Source organism: Anoplophora glabripennis, unplaced genomic scaffold (assembly GCF_000390285.2).
Source record: "Anoplophora glabripennis isolate ALB-LARVAE unplaced genomic scaffold, Agla_2.0 scaffold181, whole genome shotgun sequence".
NCBI classification, from domain to species: Eukaryota; Metazoa; Arthropoda; class Insecta; order Coleoptera; family Cerambycidae; genus Anoplophora; species Anoplophora glabripennis.
In genome coordinates this window covers 111,776-130,622 of record NW_019416339.1, presented here as the reverse complement: position 1 = coordinate 130,622, position 18,847 = coordinate 111,776, and the positions used below count along the sequence as shown (strand labels likewise).

At 31.2% G+C, this 18,847-nt stretch overlaps 1 protein-coding gene across 1 annotated transcript in view; it reads right to left on the bottom strand.

The window, feature by feature from the left end:
- Nucleotides 1-3,007: 3,007 nt before the first annotated feature.
- Nucleotides 3,008-18,847, bottom strand: part of LOC108905754 (elongation of very long chain fatty acids protein AAEL008004-like) — a 65,374-nt gene continuing 49,534 nt past the window's right edge. Inside the window, exons 4-8 of the mRNA XM_018708763.1 lie at nt 18,761-18,841; nt 15,450-15,506; nt 9,319-9,561; nt 8,870-9,040; nt 3,008-5,492 (exon numbers count right to left, since the gene is read on the bottom strand). Of these exons, the coding sequence (XP_018564279.1) occupies nt 5,310-5,492; nt 8,870-9,040; nt 9,319-9,561; nt 15,450-15,506; nt 18,761-18,841 (735 nt within the window). The 3' untranslated portion in view covers nt 3,008-5,309. The remainder of the gene's footprint in view (nt 5,493-8,869; nt 9,041-9,318; nt 9,562-15,449; nt 15,507-18,760; nt 18,842-18,847) is intronic.

Below are 18,847 nucleotides of genomic sequence, written 5' to 3'. Positions count from 1 at the left end.
TTTTCAGGTAGGTATATTAATTTTAGATATTTTAAAGTAATTGAAATTATTCATAAATATTTTGATTTAGATATTTGCATAATGTGCATTATGTATGAATATATCAGTAGGTATGTCAAGGAATATTTTCTGTGTGTAATAGTGGTTGCATGAAGGTGAAAAGTTGCAAATTCCATGAAACGTGCATTTCTTGTATGAGTTTTCAGTTTGCAGCAAATATTAAATAATAAGGTTCATTGATGACTATCAACTTTTTATACTTAAAGCAAATTAACTGACGTCTTTTGTCATTTGCAAAACAAAAATTGCATTTCATGTTTTGATGCACCAGGTTGCAGATATAGGGTGTTGAAGTCTGTTAAAAATATATTTAAGATCGAGAATTTGTTGAGCTGGCGCACAGATCTGCACATCAGTGACGGAGATACTGAGAATTATTATTAATAACCTAGGATATATTTGAATAAATCGACAATAATCCAAAACTATTCGTTTCACAAAAAAAGATAGAATTATTTAATTAGAAATACTATTTTAAATAGAGTAGGTATAATTCCTAAAAGTAAAAAAAAGTTTACAGTATTCAATTTTTTAGAGGATTACTATTGGCTTGTTTTCGCATAAACTGAAAGAATGTTTATTCTATTTTAAATATATCAAGCTAAATCAAATAAATTCAAAGAATTTTTTCTAATAATTCTTATTAAATGATGTCAAACAACTTTCATACCAGAAAGCTAGGTGTGCAAAAGATATCTGGCCCCACATACAAGATTATTAACAGGTGGTATTGTGGAAATCAACTACAACATGAGCTAGCCCCAACTAGCACTGAATTATACTTCAGAAAACCAATAAACAAATGATATGATGAATGATATGACAAAGATGCACACATAAAAAAACAGCTACTACAAAGAAATATTTTTGTTTCCTCGTACTTGAGATTGTTTCATCAGGCAGCCTCCCTTGTGCAATGGTAACATTATTCAGGGTGTATTCTAAGTCTATGTCATAAATTAAGGGGGTGATTTCTTAGGTCACTTTAGACCCAAAAGCCTTAATAAACCAGGGCCCTAAAGTTACTGGTTTCCAAGATAGAGGGTGTTAAAGTTTTTGAAAAATATCACATTTTTTCAATTCTCTGAAGTTGTTTGACGTAGATTGGGATACATTCTGTATAACAATATCAATATAACAAGTATGTGTTATTGTATTAATTATATTTAGACATATATCATTCTCCAATTTCCAAGATGGAGCGGCGCCATTCTAGGGTTCTTAATAATGGTGTTTCCCAGACACTGCTTGACAGATTTGTGTAACGAGTCATCAATTTTTTTCTAATAATTAGTCACGTCATTAACGCAACTGTTATTAATTTACATCAAGGGTCTTAAGAGATATTTAAATTAATGTGAGTTATTTTAATTTAAACACCCTGTATTTCAAAAACGAAGCACTTCCGGATAAAAGTTTATAGAAACTTTTTTTATTGACTTGTGAAATTTACCATTAAATTCTGGCAGAGTATATCCCCTGTTTCTCCTGTACAGATTTAGGAAAAATTGAATAAAAACATTATATAAATTGGATCAACTTTTATTTTTAATTTTTTAAAAATAACTGAAATAGATTGAAATGTCCAGTTTGACTTTACTTGCATTTGAAACCGCCTGGAACGTTGAATATTGAACTATAATATAGGCAACACATTATACTCATCGTATCTCTTTTAAAGGTTTGATTTCTATTTCATCATCAAATAAAATATAATGTGTAACCTTTTTCGAGATCTCAGGGTCGCCCTCCTACTTTAATTCATTATTTCGCAAATTTTTTTATCACGAAATCAATTCCTTGGAAATCAATTCCTAAAAAACAGTATAGGCCCTACGTTTCATTATCAAAATGTCACCATCTTAATTTTCGTGTGTTTGGTTTGAACAGTCGCTTTGGTTTGAATGTGTTTGATAAATGCTTAGCAAATATTTTTTGTCGACTGACATGATTACATTTAATGTATAACAATTGATTTAATATTTTTGCCTGAATTTTGTTCCCCCTGGTTGTTGGGGTCACTGATTACGAAATCCGAAAATTTCCCAAAAAAAAAAGATGGCGGATCCAATATGGCGGATGTAAAATAGCAAAAACATTCAAAATTTAAAGATTATGGCGGAAACTTGTTACTCGGTAGTTATCCTAATCACGAATAAAGTTTTAATTCGGAAATTCTTAAATTCAAAATTGCGGAAACATTATGGGGATTGAAATTGAAAAATGGAGAAAGATGCACAAAATGAGTAAGAATTTAAATCTAAAAATACAAATTTGATCATTCAAGTAGCAATCTGTCTCAATTGAATTCTACCTGGTACTTGCAAGGAAGATATATTTTATAATGTTTGGATTGATTATTTTTATTTTTTTAGATAATTATTATTACTATGGGTGAAATAATACGTTTACTTGATATCGTGAGCACGCAGAATAGTTGTTTCCTTAATTATTATTAATTGATAAATTTGAATTAGCCTAATACTATTTAAAGTAAAGTTAAAGTACCTACAAAAGCAAATATTAAAAATGAAAAAAACTGCTATACGTACATTTTGTGTAATACCTATACTTACTCAAAACCTGTTTTTGATATGGTAAAGTGGACTTCTTTTTAAATTTTACTCAATATAATCTAATTAGAACAAATTCTTACACTGATTAATTTCAAAGCTACAATTAAAAAATATTTATATCTACGAGCTACCCATAAATCGTTGTTGCATCTAAAAAATCTTTTTGACATAAATATTTTCATTTTATTTTCTTCTGGGAAAATAAATTATGCTAGACACCAAATTAAATGAATACCTACCATGAACTAAACACAAAGTGTTTATTGAAATACGGTAACATATTTTCGGAAACTACAAACAATTGGGCATGGAAAAATAAAATAGGTATAACAGTTTTTAAATAAGTATATTTTAAAAAGTACAAATGTACAACTTAACATAAATAAATATCTGTACCTATTTTTTTAAATAAAGAATAATTATCTGAACAGACATGCCTTAACAGAGTTAATGGCAATGTTTTTTTAACAAAATTGTAGAAAAATATTGGTCCTATATTTTCTACGTTGTTCTTTTTTAACAAATGTATAAATACATTAACGATCACTATTAATCAAGTACCTAACTAAATGCAATACAAAAATTTTCCATTAGTAAATAATAATAGTTCATATTTACATGCAAAAAAAATATGTACATGTACTTGATCATGTTAATCTTAGGGGGCCTTGTACTCTTCCTCTTATTTCATTTGTTGAAGTTGCGAGAAAGAAAATTTGCTAGACGATTTTGGATTAAATGATTACAGAACAATTCTTTAGATACCTGCAGCTATATTACGTATTTAAAGATCCTTCTATATATTTTATATACACTTATGAACTGGAAAGTCATACAATAACGACTAAAGATAAATTTTTCCAAAAATTATTAGGGATAATTTGAAAGAATGTATTTAAAAATTGTGTTACTATTATAGTCACAAAAATGCATAAAATAAATAACTCATTGTATATTGAACAACTGAAATGTACACAAATGTTTTTATTCAAAATAGTTTACAGTTTAATATTTACCAAGTATATGTGATTTTAGATAAGAATAGAAACAATGATCAGTCTAACAAAATTGAATATATACCAAATTAGCGGTAATGAACAAGCACAAATAGACATTAACCGATGACTATCTTGTATTTTTCCTGTCTTTATTGACAGGGGTCAAGAGAGTAGAATGTGAGACTAATGACAGTATTCTAAACAACTACCAGTTTTCTCTAAAATATAGCCAAATACGATGATGCAAAGACTATTTATGATTATGAAGAGTAAAAAGATTTAAACCCAGAGTCGTTTGGCCTAGGTTCTTTTACAACTTGACCTATACCAATAAACCATATATTCGAATATTCTATGTCTACTATTAGTCGTTAATATAAGTAAGAGCACACTTGTCTGCAGGGGCCAATGCGGCCAGCAAGATATAAATATTACAAGAAGTAAATCGTGTTACATTTAAAAATTCATCTGGTCCCGATGACAACAAATATACATGGAAACTATAAATTTATAGTATAAAAAGGAAAACGTTGCAAATCCAATCCAAAATGTTGCATACATATCCGTGCTTCAACATATTATGTGCACTTACTTTAATAACGATTTTATGACATATTCCGATATATACTTATAATAACTTCCACTTATGCAGATATTGTTTTAGCCAGTTATCTATACATTGTGACTCACTTAAAGGTGCTCACCATGGAACATAGGAAACAGCAAAATAAAATACATATAACCTTTAAATTTTTATCTTTCCTCGCCTGGTACCATTAAAATTTTTCTAAACCGTTTGGATTTTGGTAGACGATGGTGAACATCTTTTTCTATGGATATCATACTCATTTTCGTAATTTTATAAACCATTTTTATGGCTCATGTTATAATAGTACCAGTCGATGCTTGTATCTAGAATAATTACACAGTCATTAAAAAAATTTAAGCCTAGTGGTCAGTCTACAAAAAAAGTAAAGGCATCATTTAAGAGTGTTTTGTTATTTAACTAGTTTTGTATCGCTTGCTGTTTATGAGATTTTCATAGCGAGCTGCCTTGTATGTATTAACAGAAATATAACATCAAAGAACAAATTGAAAACTGCTGTTGTATATCAGTTATTAAAAAGTAAAATACATCATCACTGTAAATATAAAAAATTATATTCTTTTTAATATTTTTCTAAACTCTTAATTGAATAGATCTTTACCTATGGTACCTAATATTTGCGTATAAAAGCTTTGATTCTTGGAAAAATTATCAGTTGGATATATTTCATAAATTCCTGATAATATGTGTTAGTGAGTGGGTATTAGAATTTCAAACTAGATAACATTTACTAAAAATTCAGTTACTGCATCTGCATAAGTATTAAAACAAATACTACTGGATTTTGCCCGCACCGTATATACTTTATTTCTTTGGCAGACTATTACATTAACATGATACGATATCGAGCAAATCTACAAGGTTGGCACAAACTGCTTTTAATTTTCATTTGAAAACTCTGCAGTTATACATTACGATTTTGAGCAGTTCTTCAAATCGAAGAAATATTCTTCGTCCCAATACCAAAAGTGATTGTACTGAAGATGTAATCGCTTCATTAGATGTGATGAACACCAAGGCGATATTTTTTACAATATAAATTAATCCTACTTAGGTACAAATTAACGATTATGACTTGGCACTGCTGTCTATGTACGCTCTGTTTCGCAATGTGTTTGAGGCCTCTGAGGAGGTGTACCCATTTGTCATTGTCTTCACGTCATCGGAGTGCTCGTACAACGCCGTTTGCGTTGTGAAACAAATTCCTATTTTCGAGCGTCCGTTGGTCTGCGGTTTTCCATTCAAATGGGCCTGCAATAGAAAAAAATATTACTTTTTGGAAAAACATTTATTTCCAGATATACGCATACCTAAGACCTTTATCCTTCAATTTTTTTTTAAAGAAATACTGATCCTTTGGCAAAGGGTTATTTATGTAAAATTTCCTTTTTTTCAATTTAGTGAAAATAATTAGTAAAATAAAAAAGCAAAAAATGCCAAATATAAATCGGATAAAATAAAAATTATATTTTTTCTGGAAACCATTACTAGGAGTTATATATAGTCTTTCCGATCTCAATTGAAGAACCAAGAGGTTGGCAGTATGTACCAGGTTCGATCGCTGACGCAGCAACTCGACATTGAAATATTTGAAAAACTTGTTTCCATTTTTATTTAACTATACCCATATACAGGTCTAGTCGCGCAGTTGAAGAATGAGCGCGCGGGCAAACGCGGCACATACATAGCCCCACTGGGCCACTTGGCCATAAATTCGGTTGTCAACAAATGGCCTAGCAGTGCAGTGCAGCAATGCGGAATTTGATGTGATTCAGGTAATTTTCATTTATTATAGGCACCTTGTATTAATCATTCATATTACAATTGCGAAAGGAACACATAAGAGGGATATTTTGTTTACTAATATTGTCACAACATGGCATTTTGGAAACCTTTTGAAACGAAAGAAAACGAAATTTACCATCAATATAATAACATTGTTTGACGACATAAATAATTAAAATATATTGGTCAAATGAACATAAAATAATTATATAAAAATAATTATAATTTTTTACCTTTAGTAGAAAAATTTTTTAGGAACACCTATGAAACTCACTAAATTTTATTGCTAGACGTTTTCATACATGTTCAACTGACTTCGGAAAGACTATACAAGTAAGTATTCAATTTTCAAAATATTTAGTGGCACCAATTTCTGATTTTTTCAATGAAAATGACTCCCGGTAACACCGCCACTGGTACATGCATTTTGTCCGAATTCGTAGATTTTTAAATTTTTTAAATAATATGTAGCTCAAGTTTCATCATTCCGCTTTAATCATGAGATACTTTACAAAATATCATATGGCCATTACTCCAAGACTTTTTTTTTGATGGCCGGAATTTAAATTTTAAGTTTTTCTAATTGACTGCTAAATAACTTGTATACTTTATTAAAGTATTTACGAAAGATTATTGCATAATAATAATAATTAAATTGCATAATGGGTTATATTTACGATTAATGTAATAATATATCTAGTCTTTCAAAAGAATTTTAATTAATAGTTTAGAACAAAGATATAACTAAATCTTAATAAATTTGAAAATAGTATAAGAACAATAATCACAAACTAAAAAAAAAAAATTGTGTAAACATAGTTCCACATTTTTGTACTATGAATAAATAAAAAAAGTTTAAGGTTAACTTTGGTTCTTGACATGTCGCCGTAAGATTCCATACACAGGTAACACTACTTTTTTTATGTATTTATTATTGATTATTAGTTATTAGCTATTCCTTTATATTAACCTATTAATTAAAATTATTTTAAAAGTCTCTATTGTAAAACAAAAAGAGCGCAATCATTACTAAGCAATTTAATTCAAAATATATTAAAAACAAAAATTTTACCAGTTTATGTGTTTATTAAGTGTTTTAATACAGTTTGAAGGCCTGTCACAAACGATGTATTTCTAGACAAATGTTTATATACAGGATGTCCCGGTACTTGATTAAACTCTTGGTTCAACTCGGTAAAATTAACAGTTTAGGAAATATTTGAGATTTTATGTCACAGCAGTACATTCGCGCGGCGCCTCCACCATTTTCATAAAATTTTTAATTGCACTTAATTACAATATTAGAAGCGTACATATTTTTAAAGCAAGTGCCTAGAGAATCTTACTGTGTGCTAGTGTAATTTTCACTAACAAAATTTGACAAATACACTTTACACTTAACACGAAATAAGAAAAACAAAACAAGAATATGTTAAAGTAAGTTAAAAAAATAATTTTAAAGAAGGAAGACTATCAAAATACATTTTCAATATGGGCACTTTTCACCTACACATACTTTCTAAGTCTACGAATGTTATTTGTTCGTACCCGAAAAAGCATTTCTGAAGTAGGTCTAATATTATTACAATGGAAATTAATTCCTTGTAGCAATTCATGCCTTGTCTGTGTACTGGAGTTGCGTACACTAAACTTTTCAAGTATTCCCACGTAAGAAGTCATCGGGTTAAAGTCTGGCGAAGGTAGTAGCCATGAAATTGCGCCTCCTCTCCCATTCCATTTATTATTATTATTAACAAAATGGATACATAATTTCGTACATCAAGATTGAAATGAGGAGGAGCCCCATTGTGCATGAACCAAACATTTCTTCGGTGTCTAATGGAACATCATCTAATAGTGGCAGTAAATTATTTTGCAAAAACTTCAAACATCGATGTCCATTCAGACGTTCCTCAAAAACGTATGGACCTATTAAATTATTACCACAGAAATGCTTTTTCATGTACGAACAAATAACATTCGTAGTCTTAGGAAGTGTGTGGAGGTGGATGGTGCCCACATTGAAAATGGATGTTCACAGTTTTCTTTCTTTTAAATTAATTTTTACCTTATTTTTATGTGTAAAATGTGTTTGTCAAATTTTGTTAGTAAAAATTACATTAGCACACGGTAAGATTTTCTAGGATCTTGTTTTAAAAATATGTACTCTTCTAGCATAGTAATTAAGTGCAATTAAAAATTAAAAACAAAAAATGGTGGAGGTGCCGCTCGAGTGCAGTGTTACATAAAATCACAAATATTTCCTAAACTGTTAATTTTGCCGAGTTGAACCAAGAGGGTATTATCATTGACAAATTCTTCAGGGAACTTATTTTTGACACAGGCAGATTTCGATTATCATCTATGCAAAAATTCTGGGTTGTTAACCATTGGGCATAGTCCGTCCCTGGCGTTCTGGGCACAATGAAGTTTCATTTACTACATCAAAAACAAGCTGTACGCATGTGTTATCGATCACCAAATTTGCATCATGCTGAAGTTAATTTTCAATTTTGGGGACCCTTAACTTCTTAACGAAGGCCCGTATGGAAAAAATTTATATGAAGAACTGATATTATTTTGACCTCATCTATCTGTACTCGAATTTTTTGTATCAAGTACCTGTATACATTTTGGGATATCTTCACCCGAAGAATCTTCTTTAAATATATGTACATTTACTTTACTTTAGTGGTCTATTTTCATATTAAAATATTTAGAATAAATTGAAGTAATAAGGATACATATGTGAGTTATTAACTTTATTTATTAAATTTCTCCTAGAAAACCTATGTTATACGCTAATATAAAGGAAAAATATTTAAAAACAATTAAGTACTTACTGCTGTTTTATCTTTCCTCTCCCTCTTGGAGTATGTTTGTTTATAGAATTTGGAAAAGAGGAAGTAGAACATGACAGCATGCATTCCGATCCACCAAACGAAGGCTTTGGGATAGTTGCAATCGATGAAAAGCAGTTGGAATGCGTGAACCATAACCAGCACAAATTGAATCTGAAAGTAAAATATTTCCCCTGTTTGTAATGTCTCAAACAATTGATCGAGATTTATTGTTTTATTTCTGATAGTATCATCAGATCTGTTCTTCAAACTGACTGTTTACTAAAATTTATTTTACGTCAGAAGTTTCATTCAAATTTTAATTACATCTACAACAATTCTAATTTTCAATAATTATTTATTGCAATACTCTTTAATTTCTATAATGTTACCTTAACACAACTGAAAACTTTTTCAAATAGGAAAAATAACAAATAAAATAATTTACTTACCATTTGGATTGTAGTCAAGTATTTTTTCCACCAAAGGTACTTCTGGTACTGTGGCCCAAGGGCGGCAAGAAGGTAGTAGCTGTACATAATAATGTGAACAAAGGTATTCAAAAACCCGAAAAAGCTGGAATGACCGCCTGGTGTGAATTTTACTCCAAACCAGACCGACATGGGCATGACACCATGGTGGATGACGTGAAGGGTTGACACGTGGTTGTTTTTCTTTCGGAGAACAAAGAAGAACTACAAACATAAAACGATGTTTGAAAAATAATTAGTTAATTAATATACAGGGCGTTCTGAAAGTTCGTCAGGAAACTCCAGGAGGTGATTCTACGGGTTAAAATAATAGGATTATGTGATAAAAAAAATTTTCGAATTGTCAATTGTTTGCAAGTTACAGCTTGTCAAAGTTCAATTTTTGTAATTTTTCTATTTAAATAACTTATTTAGTTCAAGTTCGATTTGTCTCTCATTTGGCACACCCACTAAGTAGATGAATCTCTATTGAACCAGTTAGAGGAAAGTCTCATTATGCGCTGCTAGAGAGCACTTTACCTAGAATTCAAAATTCGTCTTGTTCATAACTTTTTTCTCTTGCTAGACGTCTCAGAAATTTAAACATTATTGAAAAGAGAAACAATATTAATTTACAAAAAATTATGTACTCCTTATTCAAGCCGATAAATTTAACCGTTTAGCAGGAAGTCGCTATTAAAGTGTTATTAAACATCAAATTTTTGATAATTCTTTCGGCAATTAATCAAGTTGCCATGCTGTAATACCTTCTTTTGTAAAACCAGCTTTGTTAGTAAATAAAATATTGTTAGTAAATTCATTATCCTCATCTTATTTTTCCACAATGCTATTACAGAGCGGAAAAAGTTATTGTGAACTCATATCTTGCTTTAAACAATTTTTGTTACAATTCGTAACAACAAAATTACTAATGACATTTATTTGAAGCATGGCAACTTGATTAATTACAGAAAGAATTATCAAAATTTTATGTTTAATTGCACATTAATAGGAATTTCCTGGTAAACGGTTACATTTATCGGCTTGAATAAAGAGTACATAATTTTTTTGATATTGTTTCTTTTTTCAATAATGTTCACATTTCTGTGATGTCTAGCAAGAGAAAGAGGTTATGACCAAAACAAATTTTGAGTCCTGGGTAAAGTGCCCTCTAGCGGCGGATAATGAAACTTTTCTCTGACTGGTCCAATAGAGCTTCATTTACTTAGTGGATGTGCCAAATGAGAGACTATTCGAACTTGAATTCAATAAGTTATTTAAATAGAAAAATAAAAAAAATGAAATTTGACAAGCTATAACTTGCAAACAATTAACAATTCGAAGAAAAATTTCATCACATACTGCTATTATTTTAATCCGTAGAATCACCTCCCGGAGTTTCCTGACGGACTTTTAGAACACCCTGTATGGCAAGTACTACGTAGCATCAGAATTACTTTCTGTATCACATAATAAACCGAAATTTTTCCCTTTGTCTACATATTTCATATAGTTGCCTGAAGCAATCTAGAAGAATAGAGGCAATAAATAAAGTACTTATTATGAAAAAATATACATTTACAATATTTGTGCTGAATAATACAATAGCTAACACATTTCATACTTAATTGCTAATAGCTGTTTTACATTGACAATTTATTCATGAATAAATTCACGAAGTTCTTCATGAATTAATTCACGAATTTATTGGTAAACAGTGTGGTTTTACACTGCTACAGACTTTGTCAAGTTTTTTGACGCATGAATCAGTTCTACCAATGAATCAAAAAAGCAAATAAATTTCAAAAATGTCACATTTCCACTCATAATTGTAGTGATACAACAGCGGTACCATTTTGACACATATTATATAAACATTAGTTTTTGTAAGTAACAAATCAGTAAAATCAATGCAAAACTAGTACGATGCCACACAATTATTTACATATTAATAACATAACCTCATTACTGATCTGTAGCTGGAAATCTGTTGGGTTGGTACTTCTGAACTTCACGAAGAAATTGACGAAAATTAGAGCATGTTCTAATTCGTCAAGAACTTGATGAATAAATTCATGAACTTATTCGACAGCAGATTTGGTGCATTACACTTGTCCAATTTCTTGATGAAGCGACTTCATGAATTAATTCATCAATAAATTGTCAATGTAAAACAGCTATAAGTGTTCTACATAGTTGCATTTCCATAAGAATAATGTTGCATTTCAGATATATGCAAAGTCTCAAATTGATTTTATCTTTTATTATTATTATTTTAAATATTTCCCTGAAACTGTAACAGCGTTTTCTTTATTTCCATCATTAAACATCGTTTTAAAAAATGTATGCATCTTATTAACGATTTCAAATTTTCTTTTGATTTTGAGTCAAGCACACTATTTTTTACTTTTCTAAAGCAGCCGTTCTGGATTTCTTCTGTCGTTACAATACTTGCCGTAAATGTTACATCAGGTATACGTGTAATTTACTTAGAAAATTCATCGTTCATTCAAATCAAGAAAGCGAAGTTTAAAAAACAAAGTAGTAGACACTGGAATGAATTGTATGTTGATGGTTTGAGATAAAATTTTCTTTTTAGGTCGAAAAGGATAAGCTAAACTAAATCAATGCCCGATGTGTACAAAAATTTATATGCAAACGATCGAAATAGGAAAATGTATCGATAAATATAAAATATTTACCTGTTTCTGTTAATTTAATTGAAAGTTTGATTTATAAACAAAACCCGCCTAATACGTTTTGATGGTATTTCCGGTAGTATGTTACAAATATGTACGCCTGTGATTACTTTTCCTCTTACACATATAATAATTAATTATGATTTTGAAACTGGAGTTGTTCCGTATCAATGGAAAACATCAATTGTTACCCCTATACCTAAGAAATCGCATGCTAAAGATTTTGCAGATTTAAGACCTATTAGTTTGTTGTCAGTTTCCCTTAAAATACCGGAACGAGTTATTTATAATCAGCTCATCACTCACTTCAATTCTAATAATGTTCTACCTTCTAACTAATCAGGATTTCGTAAAAAAATTAGTACAGGAACGGTACTTGCGGCTGTGGTTGATGATGCTTTACGGGTCATCGACGTGCCATAGGGTATTAAGCCTCACGCTTTTAGATATGTCAAAAGCATTTGACTCAATAGATTTCAGCTGCCTGTTATTGGCCAAACTATTTTTCTATGGAATTCATAATAAATGTCATGATTGGTTTGATTCCTAAATTAAAGACAGAATGCAACTTACTAAAATTAAAACTGAACACGGTCTTTTATTTTCTGAACCTAGAATAATAATATCTGGAGTGCCACAAGGCTCTGTCCTGGGGCCTTTCTTTTTAGTATATGTACCGCGGATTTTGTCAGTAGTGCACACTATTTGCAGTATGCAGATGATTTATAAATTGTGTACAGCTTCGAAATCGAGAATAAACAAACTGCTGTTGATCTTATAAATTCTGACTTGCATCGGATTAAGGAGTTATGCGATAAAACTGATCTAACACTTAACCCAAGTAAGCGTACAAACCTGGTTATCGGTACTTAAAAAACTAGACAGTTGGGGGATTTTGCTGTTTATATTGACAATTGTCATTTGGAAAGCTGTAGTTCAGTAAATAATCTGGGTCATGTATTTGAAAATGACCTGAAATTCTCACAACATGTTAGTGTGTTATGTAACAATGCGTTCATAGCCTTTAAGCAAATAGCGCCTTTAAAACGCTATTTGAGCTCTGATAAATAAAATAATTCCTTAGTTTTGACTCATCTAAATTATTGTGATTATGTTTATGGTCCTTTACTTACACTTGCTGATAAATTTAAGCTGCAAAAAATTCAAAATTGGTGCGTTTTGTCACATATATATATATCCTTTCTTCACCATGTTACTAATTTTATTTGACAGTTTGATAAATTTAGACTCTGTGAAAGACGCTTTGTTCATTTTTGTGTTTTTGTAAATAACGTGTACATGATCGTCAGCTTCGTAATTTACATGATTTGCAAATAATCGTCATCGAACTGACTATTTCAGATGTTCATTTAGTCATTTAGCAGCTACGGCATTAAATAATGTACTGGTGCCTCAGGACTTAACATTCCGTAATGCACCTCTTATTAAGAAACGCATTCGTGAGTTGGTCATGGAAAACGATAACTCCACAAATGCTGCTGTTTCCTAGTTTTTTATTTTTTTAGTTTTTTAGTTGTTTTAATATAATATGCGTATGTGTATGAGTGTGTCTGAGTATACTATGTATTTGTATGTGTATTTGCATAGGCTTGTATGAGTGTATGTATATTTATAAGTTATTTGTTATTGTTGTTATATAATTTGTTATTGTTGTAATAGCTCTTTATAATTATATTGTTTTTAATATGTAACTTGTTATTATGTGTGAGTTAACTGACTTTCTAAGGGGTAGGCTAATCATCAGTTATCTAGTGTGTTTAGTCCTTTTGTGTATAGGTATGCATATTGCCATTGTAACTATGCGCAATAAATATTTCTGACTTGACTTAAATTGTTTGAAAAGATTATTTCAAAAGTTATCGTAAAAGAAAGATCAAATAAAGCTATTATTGAAGAAACAAATCTGAAGGCATTAATATCATGAATCAGTTTCCAAATAGTAATAAGAGGTCTGTTCAGATTATAAACAAACTTTTTAATTACACGCTAATGGAAATATTTAGTGATTTTTAGTGAGCATTGCATTGCGCAGAACCTCTCTGTAACCACATACTCTTGGATTATTGATGTCTCATTTAATTTTTGTGGTATTGTTATTTGAGTGCAAAGTGTTTAAGTGTTAGTGATAACTTTTGAAATGTGCGAGTTTCTGGAATTTTGCATGAAACTAGAGAAAACTCTCACGGAAACGTTCCAACTTTTGAAACGAGCTTACGGAGATGTTTTCGTGATTTAAAAGTGGTCGTCAGTCAATTGAAGATGATCCTCGACCAAGAAGGCCTTCGATTCCATCTGACGACTCCCACGTTCAGAAATTCAAAGACCTAGTGCGTGCAAATCGCTGATTGTCAGAGAAATTTCAGAAGAGGTTGGCATTTCAAATAGGTCATGCCATGAAATTTCGACTGAAAAATTGAACATGTTTCGAGTTGCAGCAAAATTGATTCCTCGTTTGATGCCGAACAACAAAAGAAAATCGTGTGGAAGTTTATCGGCAACTCCTTGAACAATCAAATGACAATGAAACATTCATTTAAATGATCATAACGAGAGAGGAAAGCTACGACATTGAAACAAAAGTTCAATCATCACAATGGATTGGCAAAGGATCTTCGCGTCCCAAGAAAGCACGTCAGTCTCGATCCAATATCAAAGTGATGCTCACTGTTTTTTTAGACTGTGGAATTGTGCATTTTGAATTCTTGCCTCAATGTGAAACAGTGAACCATGTGTACAATCAATGCACTTTACAACGGTTACGTGAAAAAATCTGCAAGAAAAACCTGGCTCCTTGCGATTGTTTCTTATTTTCGAAATTAAAATCAGTGCTGAAAAGATGCCGTTTTCAGACTATTGATGACATCAAAACAAATTCGTCACAGGCTTTATAGGCGATTTTAAATTAAGCTATCCAGAACTACTTCGCGAAATGGAAATACCTCTGGGAAAAGTGTGTGAATAGAGGACGGGAGTACTTACTTTGTGGAAGATAAGAACCAATAATGTATAAAATTAATAATAAATTTAAAAAATATAATAATCGGTTATTTTCCTAACAGACCTCGTATAACAGTTTAATTGAAATTCAAATTTATTGTACTTTGAATGAAAACAGAATATTTTTGAGTTTATTTGAATATGTATATCTTGCAATTACGGAAATACTATTGCTAATTTATTAGTGATTTTTAATACAACTATTAATTTTTATTTATTTATTTATTGCGGTGCAAGGTTTGACATTAACGATATTGTTTGTATCTTGTCTCATAGTATATAATCTTCTAGATGTCATAGAATATAATTTATTTTAATGCTATTTAATTGCACTCCTCATATTGCACAGGAAAAAACAATGGAAAATATGTTGCGGTAAATCACTATGATACTTACCGTGTCAAAAAATTCCGTAAACTTGGAAAAGTAATACCACCAACAACCTCTGGCCATCTGAAAGACAATAAACCACTTAATTATGTCTCCTTATACGCAAGCCACAGTAATTGTTAATAGAAAATTATTCTATTTACGGGTTTGCTAGAATTCGCAGAATTCTTTTGTCACGTGAATATTGAAAATATATGTACAAAGTACTTTACTCTTGTTGGTGACGTTATAGACAAGCTGAATCTTAATAATATATTTTAACTGCGGACATAATTCGCGACGTAAAAAAGTATATTATTATTATCTTTAAATCTATCCATTCGTATGTACGTTTTGAAAACCGCTATACGTATCGGAGATAATTAATTATGCTTGTGCACTAACGAACTGAGGGTTTTCCAAGTCATGTGTCAACACAATTATTTAGAATAAGACCTTAATCTTTTAGGAATGGAATTTTACATTATAGTATATGACATACACCTAATCTCAAAAAAGCTGTAAAAATATATCACTTTGCTAGCGACCTCTAGCAGGAAAATCCTCAAAAAATTACCAGTACCTAATTTCAACGCATTACATTGGTTTTTGGAAAAGATATGGCTTAAAATTTGATTTCAAGCTATTACACTATATTTCAAAAAACAGGAGATGATATGGAAAACTCGTCTTATTTATTTATTATATTGGCCCCTCAGTTTACACAGTACCTTTTTCCAAAATACTCAGAATATGAAGTTTCAATATAGGTATTCATGTCAACAAAAATGCGGTTTTTATACAGGGTGTTTATTAATTGAATGCCGATACTTAAGGGTGTGAATCCTTGGGTCATTTTAAAAAGAAAACTTAATATCAACATATGTCCTAAACCTCTTATTTTTTGAGCTACAGGGTGTTACAGTTTTAAGAAAAAATTTACTTTTTTATTATAATTTTCTTATCACTCCAGATATTTTTATGAAATTTTGTACACACCTATTAATCATTAAGGAGCATTGTTTGATGTAAAAAATGTTTTAAAATCTTTGCCAATGACGTCCGTACGAGGTTTGAACTAAACATTTTTGAAGAAAAAAATGGTACGCCACTGCTTTTTCTAAAAACTAAAATTATTTTTAAAATCTCCATTTATTTTACAGCAAATTCGGTCCCTAGACTTACTCTCGTACGACGCACCATTTGCACGTAAAAAAATGAAAACCAAAAAAAGTTTTTTCCCCAAGTTCATTGAGACTGCTTTTGATATTTTGTTGCCATTTTGTAGACACCCACCATGCGTGGAAACACTTTTTGTGGGGCAAAAATTAATTTTCTACTTTCACAAATGACGTTCACGTAGGCATAATATTAAATGTTTGGATAGAAAAAACGGTAAGCTCATTAAATGCCCCCTTAAAGCAAATGAAATAAAAATTAGTAGGCTGGGTAAAGTGCCATAATTTTTTACGCTTCTTTTCGCAATAAAGTTGACATTGATTTTTCATTATTAAAAAATTATTAGAGTAGGAGGTAAAATCTCATAAAAAATGGTAAATTTTACAATCGGTGAATTAGCTGACATGCATTTTACTTATGGGGTTGCCGACGGAAATGCATACGAAGCCAGGAGGATATACCAAGAGCGGTATCCAAATCGCGTACTACCCGATCCGAGAACATTTTCTGGGATTCATAGACGTCTTCACGAAACCGGAAATTTAAAAGTAGACCACAGTGCTAAAGGAGTCCCTGAAACAGTAAGAACACCGGAACTTGAAGAAGGAATTTTACATGAAATTGAGGAGAACCCCGAAACTAGCACGAGGAAAATCGCGGCAACATTTAATGTTTCACACGTACTTGTTTGGAAAATTCTTATCGAAAATTTGTTATATCCATATCACATTGAAAGAGTCCAGGCATTACTCCCTAGAGATTTCCCGTTGCGCATTAATTTCTGTGAGTGGTTTCTTCAAAAGCTGCTGGAAAATCCGTTATTTGACAGGTACATTCTTTTTACCGATGAAGCTAGTTTTTCTCGAAACTCAATACGAAATTTCCATAATAACCATTTGTGGGCGGATGAAAACCCTTTTGCAATTGTTGAATCAAATCATCAAGAACAGTTTTCAATAAATGTTTGGGCTGGTATTATTGACGATTATTTGATAGGCCCATTTTTTCTCCCAAGAAGATTAGATGGACAATCGTATTTACACTTTCTTGAAGAAGATCTGCCGCCAATGCTTGAAGACCTTCCTCTTTTATTAAGAAACCAGATGTGGCTAATGCACGATGGTGCGCCTCCACATTTTAGCTTACGGGTGCGTGAATTTTTAAATCACAACTATCGCGATCGGTGGATAGGCCGCGGAGGAACGCAGTCATGGCCGCCCAGATCTCCCGACCTTAATAGTTTAGACTACTTTTTCTGGGGTCATCTGAAAAGCTTAGTGTACGCAGTGCCGATTCAAACCGAAGAAGAGTTACGAAATCGTATAATAGTATGCTGCCAAACCATAAGAGACACCCCAGGAATTTTTGAAAATGTACGTCAGTCTATGCGAAGAAGAGTAGATGCTTGCATACGTGTGGGTGGAGGACACTTTCAACAACTACTGTAAATACATAATAAATACATTATGACACTTTACCCAGCCTACTAATTTTTATTTCATTTGCTTTAAGGGGGCATTTAATGAGCTTACCGTTTTTTCTATCCAAACATTTAATATTATGCCTACGTGAACGTCATTTGTGAAAGTAGAAAATTAATTTTTGCCCCACAAAAAGTGTTTCCACGCATGGTGGGTGTCTACAAAATGGCAACAAAATATCAAAAGCAGTCTCAATGAACTTGGGGAAAAAACTTTTTTTGGTTTTCATTTTTTTACGTGCAAATGGTGCGTCGTACGAGAGTAAGTCTAGGGACCGAATTTGCTGTAAAATAAATGGAGATTTTAAAAATAATTTTAGTTTTTAGAAAAAGCAGTGGCGTACCATTTTTTTCTTCAAAAATGTTTAGTTCAAACCTCGTACGGACGTCATTGGCAAAGATTTTAAAACATTTTTTACATCAAACAATGCTCCTTAATGATTAATAGGTGTGTACAAAATTTCATAAAAATATCTGGAGTGATAAGAAAATTATAATAAAAAAGTAAATTTTTTCTTAAAACTGTAACACCCTGTAGCTCAAAAATTAAGAGGTTTAGGACATATGTTGATATTAAGTTTCCTTCTTAAAATGACCCAAGGATTCACATCCTTAAGTATCGGCATTCAATTAATAAACACCCTGTAGAGATATTCTACTACTATGCTGTGAAACTTACCCTCATTGCTAAGGGGGTTGTGGAATAGTCTACTGGCTGGCATTTAAAACTGTAATGGTTTAACCATCCAGCTACACAACTCTGAAA